Source organism: Papaver somniferum, chromosome 8, assembly GCF_003573695.1.
Source record: "Papaver somniferum cultivar HN1 chromosome 8, ASM357369v1, whole genome shotgun sequence".
In the NCBI taxonomy this organism is placed as follows: Eukaryota; Viridiplantae; Streptophyta; class Magnoliopsida; order Ranunculales; family Papaveraceae; genus Papaver; species Papaver somniferum.
In genome coordinates, this window is record NC_039365.1 from 61,120,708 (window position 1) to 61,128,428 (window position 7,721).

At 33.1% G+C, this 7,721-nt stretch overlaps 1 protein-coding gene across 1 annotated transcript; it reads right to left on the reverse strand.

Annotated features, from left to right (window-relative positions):
• Nucleotides 1-4,658: 4,658 nt before the first annotated feature.
• On the reverse strand, nucleotides 4,659-5,541 carry LOC113301988 (protein GLUTAMINE DUMPER 3-like). Its single transcript, XM_026550814.1, has one exon. It carries the CDS (start codon nucleotides 5,421-5,423, stop codon nucleotides 4,905-4,907), a length of 519 nt encoding a protein of 172 aa, XP_026406599.1. The 5' UTR covers nucleotides 5,424-5,541; the 3' UTR covers nucleotides 4,659-4,904.
• Nucleotides 5,542-7,721: the final 2,180 nt, after the last annotated feature.

The following is a 7,721-nucleotide window of genomic DNA, read 5'->3' on the forward strand; positions in this document are numbered from 1 at the left end:
GTGGCTATAAAGTTCATGAATCGATTCAAGTGAATCAAATCGTTTTGGCTTCGATTGTGTCTTGTATACTTCTATAAGATCTAAGCAAATGAACGATTCATTTGAACTAGTTATAGTAAAGAAGAATATGGTTGATACGAAAGTGCTCATATGGCTAACCATTTGGTTAACTATTGTTGAACCAACTAAATGTACATGTTTGGGTACGGTTACACAAACCTAAAACGTGCATTTCATTTCTGTGAAACAAGCAAAGTTTCGATCTAACAGTTGAAAGATATTAGCTTGAATCTAATCAGGTTTCATCTAACGGTGAATATTGAATGCTTTGTTACCAAGGTAACTTAGATTGCAAACCCTGATTTGAAAGACTATATAAAGGAGAACTCTAGCAACTGGGAAACCTAATCCCCACACTTCCTGTGTGATACTAGTTGTATAAGCTAGAATTGATTCTCCTTTAACCTTAGGTTTATACCGAGACCCTGTAGGTTAACGACTTGAAGACTCCATTGGGATTGTGAAGCCAAACCCAACTATTTTCTTTGTAGTTGTGTGATCTGAACTTTCTGTTTCTATCGTACTAAGTACAATCGTAAGATTGGCTTGCGATTGATTTCTCCTATAGGTAAGATTAAAAGAAGTCACAAAATTCTTCGTCTCATCGTTTGTGATTCCGCAATATCTTCTTTCGTCAGTCGATTAAGATTATTGTGAGGTGATTGATAATTCTAGGTTGTTCTTCGGGAATATAAGTTCTTGTTATCAATTGGTTCCTGTTCACCTTGATTTATCAAAAGACGGAACAAAAACTCGTAGGTATTTCTGTGGGAGACAGATCTATCTATTATCGTATAATTTTCTGTGTGATACAGATTTGTTTATTAAAGACTTCGACTTTGGGTTGTAGCAAATCTTAGTTATGGGTGAGATCAGCTAAGGGAATCAAGTGCGTAGTATCCTGCTGGGATCAAATACGTAAGGAGCACAACTGTACCTTGGATCAGTGTGAGATTGATTGGGGTTCAACTACAGTCCATGCCGAAGTTAGTTTGTAGTAGGCTAGTGTCTGTAGCGGCTTAATACAGTGTGTGTTCAATCTGGACTAGGTCCCGGGGTTTTTCTGCATTTTCGGTTTCCTCGTTAACAAAACTTCTGGTGTCTGTGTTATTTCTTTTCCGCGTTATATTTTGTTCTATAATTGAAATATCACAGGTTGTGCGTCTGAATCGATTAATTGGGAAATCCAACCTTTGGTTGTTGATTGAAATTGATTGATCCTTGAACATTGGTCTTTAGTACCGTTCAAGTGTTTTCTCTTGTATTCAATTAGACTCGCAGATTTCTATTTGCTTGAGTAAGTATTGAATCAAGAAAGAGAGATATAACTCTTTGATATACTTTTATTAAGATTGAGTTTGACTGTCTAGTTGATTCTCTTAAAAGTATGTTGGAGTTAGTCCACACAGATTGCTAATCGAAATATTGGGTGTGGTTGTTGTATCCTCGCTTTTTCACATATTTCTTATTTGGATAAAGGGTTTTACTGTTTTGAGTTTGCTCAATTGAAGAACTTAACACAATATGAATAGTTGGACCCGTATTCATAAAACCTAAAGTGTTGTACCTTTAAAGATAGACACGTCGTTTCAATCCTGAGTCGCAACAATAGTCACTAGTTTAAGTTTGGTATGTACATCAAGGTTGTAAAATCCTGAATCGTACCATGAATTATTTTCAGTTTTTAAGAATCGAATCGTGAATCATAGATTTTTTTCATCTCTATATATACCTTGGAAAGAGAAAATATGAATAGGTATATCCAAATAAATGTTTTCAAAAAAAAAATATGACTTTATTTGAAACAAATAAACTCTCGGAAATTCGTAAAAATACTAATATAAATGAAATATAATCAGAAAGTGTGAGTGGCCCGGTGGTTTGTCTATCAACTTAATAACATATTATTTCAAAGAATTTTTACAATTTTTAATAGATATAGTTCCATATCATGATCCAAATCGATTTGCAATATTTTGACACGACGACTCGTACGATTCAAAAAACTATGATATATGTATCTATGACTTTAGTCTTGAATATTATCGTAAGAAAACTCTTTATGAGGTTGATTATCACAATCTATTCATGAGGAAATATCGGTTAAACAAGATAATTTTTGATATGTGGAATACCTTACATTTAAAAAACTACCATCTTTTTTCTCTTTCTTTAAAGTTATCGGTCATAGCATGCGAGTCCAAGCTTTGCCCATCAGCAACAATAACTCTTGGAATTGATAAATAGACAAATCTGAGATTAAAAAAGTCGACTTCATACGGGAGATGACAAAATCTAACGGTAATAATATTACAACCATGTGAGGTACCTCAAAAGTACCAATCAATGACGCTGACAAGGACTCGATTATATATGAACTAAATGTTGATAACTTAAAAGAACATGAAGATATGTCCAAATTCCCAATAAACTGCCAACACTAATAGAGGATTATTGAAAACCCCTTTCAGGAACGATAGGTTACATACAAATGTCATGGAATCCAAAAAAAATTGATGAGTGACAGGCAGTTTTGAGAGAATTTGTTTGGGCGGTACGTTTAGAATTTTTGTGTTTTAAAACAAACAATTCAATATCTCAGAAGGGTTCTGTTTTTTTTTTTCTTTTTTAATGTATTGTTTAGGTAAAACTGACTCTCTCTATCCTAAAGAAGAAACCCTCAAGACTCTAAAACACCGAAAACCTTTTGCGTTAAGATCTGTTCCATGGAATATATCTGAGAAGATCATCTTCATCACAACCTTTTTAACTTTTCCATCTCTTATTTCTTTCCCCCTTATTTTTGTATTTCTATTTCTAGATGACTATTTATTTATAATTCTTTTAGCTTAGTAGGTCGTAATCTTCTTCCACACAATGAATGTCTTCAACACTTGCGTCGTCATCAACATCTTCTGCAACAACAACTGTAACAATCAGTTTCACGACCAAGATCCCAATAACAACTTTAGATATTTTGAATTGGTTCTAAATCACATATGACTTTTGCTACTTTGTTCTTGATATAAACCTTAAAATATTGGATTTTTAATTACCCTAACATTTCTACTAAATGAAGATTTATTAATATGTTTGGCTTTGTTTCCAAACTAAAAGTCTCCATATAACCATGTTATTTTGTCTTTGATTCTGATGTAACTTTTAAATTAACTTATATTTTTGTAAGTTTGATAGATAACCAGTCATGTTTTCGGTTTTTATTTATAACATTTCTTCGCTCTCCGGGAGAGATATACTTTTCTTCTCTTTTTTTCTTTCCCTATTTAACAAGGGAAAGAACTTATGGAAGTCAAGGAAAAATAGCCTTAAGAAGATGACCCAGCTACATATAAGAAAAGAATTCCTTCGAAGAGATCTGGTGGTATTTGGGTTGGCTTCCGTCTATCATTGGGATATGCAATAGATAAAATGAATTCAGACACACGTCTAGGTCGCGGATTTATCACATTTTTTTTTCTTTTTCTTTTTTTGATCGATAAAGATAAAGAATTGGTGGGTGGTGGCAAGTTTCGAACTTAGGTCATTTGCATTATCATCCAATGACTTTAACACTATATTATCACGACATCGGCTTTATCACGAGATTTCTTTTTTTTTATTTACTTTATCACTGTATTACGATTTTATCACGAATTTTTTTTTATTTTTTTATTTTTGAAGTTTCCCCAGATAGGCGCCGCACATTCAATCTACTAGATTTTGTTGGTTTGTTTTTGTTTTTTTTAATGCCCTAAATTAATGGTCCCTAGACTACATCCATACTCCTAAAATTGGAGTGGATTTCAGCCATTAAAGAGTTTGAACCCCTACCTCTACAGCGGGAGGGAGCATGCCAACCAACAGCTTTATTTATCCAAATAAATCTGGTATTCCGGTGTTTGCAATGAAACCCGAATCCAGGAGTAGTAAAAGAGTGTAATAAATAGAGAGAATAGGCACAGTAGACAGTTATTATAGAGCGGTCTCGTAATGCCGCATCCCATGATTATCCCGACACCCTCAGGTGCTTAGGTTAACACTTGTCCTTCAAAACTCTAATAATCACTGCCACCAGGCCCACCACCATTCCCTAGTGTGACACTCCACAATAACTCAAATCTTTCTTTGTTTTTATTTACCAACTCACATTCACTCTGTACTCACCACACCATGATGAAAAACCCCATTTCACCATTTTCACTCGCTGCGTCTTGGATTCATCCCATTTATCAACACTGTAAATGATAAAACAACATAGATTAGAGGGTCTGCAAGAGAATATTCCCATAATCTAATTACTCTTTTTTTTTCTCTGTTTTTTCTTAATCACAAGAAAACAAAACTAGGTGCTTCTGCTTCCAATGGGTTCTGCTTTGTTTGTTGTAATAAAAATTGAATCCTTTTCAGTTCATAGGAACATGAAAAAAACTAAGATTTTTATGAAATACCCATAGATCAACAATTTGATAATCAAGCCATATTTTGTTGATCTTGTGATGATAAGCATTTATAATTGCATATTCTGATCAAGCACTTGGACTTCATCCAAACTCAAATTGCATGCAAAGCTGGTATTTAGTAGTAAGTAACTGGATATATTGGAGAACACAGAAGAAAATATCATGAGATTGGAACTAAAACTTTTATACATTTCTTCAATAATTTTTTCTAATTTCTTCTACATAGAGGAAGACCCTTAACCTAATTCTAATCACCTCATTCAAACCAAATTAACCATCATCAAACCCAAAATTTTCAATTTGGTCTTTGAACAAAATCAAAGAAGAGGAAAAAAGTAAAAATTAAAGAAGAAAGAATCTTCTTAATTTTGCTCTGCTTGATTATTAACTTTCAGAGTTCTCTTCATTGTTTTGATGATGAGTACTACTTTCTTCTTTTGATTCTTCATCAACTTTAACTTGCGATTTCTCATCGCCATCCTCTTCTTTGCTTTCATTTGTCTTGATATTTTTGCTGTTATCGTTCTGACCAGCAAAAGAAGAAGTTTTACTAGATATAGGAGTAGCTAAATATCTAGGCTTCTCATCACCAGCCATAATAACAACAATTTTTTCTTCATAAACTACTGGAATCTTCATAGCTTGGTTACTAGATTTCTCGTCACCATTTTCTAAATCTCTTTCCTGATCACCATTCTGATCTTCTCTGTTATCTAAATTACCTGATAGTTTCCAGTATGAACAAGCAAGAATTAAAAGAGCAAAAGCTATTAAACCTAACATAGCTGCTAAACCACCAAATAGATATGGAACTGGAGAATGCCATGGTGAATGTATTTGTAATGCTGAGTGTTGTTGTTGTAATGGTGTCATCGCTGCTTCTAATAATATTGCTGTTCTCATTTTTGTTGCTGTAAAAACGTAGAAAAAAGAAGTTAGAGAAAGTGGTGGTGGTGGTGGTTGTGGTTGCTGTGTTGTTGTAGAAAAGATTGTGATGAAGAGAATGAGAAATGGGTTGATGGGTATTTATAAGTAGTGAAGAGCAAGAGGGAGAGATTAAGTGGAGATAATATGTTGTCATCACTTACTATTAAAGGGAGAAGATTAATTGGTTGTGAAAGTGGGGTGTAAAAAAGAAATTAAAAGTAAAAGAAAAATACTCCTATTACCGGGGGATTTTTTGTTTTTTGTCTTGTCTTATTGGTGGGTTTAGGGGTTTTAGTGTATTAATGTACAAAACTTATCCAAAGAGGGTGACCCTATCTCTTTTAATATTTTTGATGGAGAAGGTGGGTCATTTCGATCATATCATATCTAAGCTAATAGTGAAAACCCACTACAAAGAATCTGCTCATAGGGTTAATGATAAATATAGTACATCTATAATCTATTATTGTCTAGCTCTTTCAAAATGAAATTCATCCAATATTATGATGAGTACGCGTACGCCTGCCTTGTCTAAATTTTAGATGTATGAATCTGCTGAGATCAGTCTCACATGGTGTGGAAAGTTTAAGATTTGGCAGTTTATAATCTTTTGAATAATGCCAATTCTACGAGCCGGTTTTTTCGAAGTTTGATGGGTTTATGAATTTCAATACGGTATCAGAACAAACAATGTCTTTGAGCTGCACTATTCTTATTCTATACTTACCGTCACGGGAGATGCAAGACGATTTTCAAGGTTAGTTAGGTCATGGACTTCAATAATTATAAGCAGCTTGACTATCCAATTTTATGATAAAGGATTAATAAGATTATCAGAAAAAGGAAGATAAACATGTAACAAGCTATGTTAAAATAGGTTTGTTTGGTTTTACATTATAATTAAAAAAATAATAATCATTTGAACCATTGTTGATGCTTTTTTTTAATTTATTCTTAAGAAAAATGTGGCCCTCTTGGTCTCTTAAAACCACGAGGAAAATAATTATGATCCTTTGAGAAAATCAAGAGAAAAAATGGCCCATAAATTTGTTAAAAGAGTGTAATTTCGTTCCCTAAATAATACTCCTTCCGTTCCTTTTTAATAGGCTAGTTTCTATAAATAAATGTTTCAAAAAAATAGGCTAGTAGTCTAATTTGGAAAGTCAAATGTTACTTTAATTTTTTGGGACCACTTTTCTCTTAACTTCTTTTGATGACAAGTGTCATGTGAACCATTTCACTTTACTTCTTTTGCTGACAAGTGTCATGGGGACCATTTCACTTCACTTCTTTTATTGATAAGTGTCATAAGGACCATTTTCAATGATTAGTTCTCTTAATTTTCTTAAATTTCTTAAATTTCTCTAAAAACAAAACCAACCTATTAAACTGAGGGAGTAATCTATAAACATTTGACTTTTCCTTTATGGTAACAAGTCTACCTTTTTAACAAGCCCATCAATAGTGAGGATATTTATAACATTCCCACCAATAGTCTCGCGAAATCTTATATGACACTATGGCTTATCATTTTCTGGACTTTGATTAGCAATTTCACTGCTTCCGCCGTACGGGGTCGCCAAGAATATCACATGTGAGGATTCCTTAGACAATTTGCTGGACAATGGACTTTTAGTTTTTCTCGTAATTTTGGATAAAATTAGGATAATTCGATCCAACTTTATCATATCAAAATTATGCCACTGAGAGGTATACTAGTGATTTAGTAGTCATGATTTTATTAGTGACTTACATTTTCAGTTTTTCACATAGATCAGAACTAAATAGGGAAGAATCAAATTACAAAATGGTAGAGAATCGAATTTGGTTAGCCTTCTTTGTTTTCTTTCAAATGAGTATGCAAATGGATAAGAACCAAAACTAACGTATTTATTAAGGGTTTTGGTTTCAAGTAGTCCAATAACGGAATTCGGATTGACCCCATAGGCATATATATATATATATATAAAGGGTGTCTTGTAGCTAATCTCTAAAGTATTTCTTAGTAAAAAGAGAGAATATTTGTATCACATAGATGGGAAGTAAAGTAACTGCGGTTTAGTTGTGCACAAATTATTGATAATCACCTAAACCAGACCCAATATCCTCAAGTGTTTGTCTATGTAAGAAAGAGAGAAATAAATTACAATGATTCGAGAATAGAATTTGTGGGAGTGAAAGAGAAACAATAAAGAAGAAAGTGACATTCGCTCATTTCATTTGTTAGTTAGATTTGATAAATTTTATAGCTAGAATAAGAACCTTAGCCTTTAT

Bases quoted from the DNA above. Each gene is read 5' to 3' on its own strand.
- LOC113301988 (XM_026550814.1), bottom strand. From the start codon at position 5,423: ATGAGAACAGCAATATTATTAGAAGCAGCGATGACACCATTACAACAA.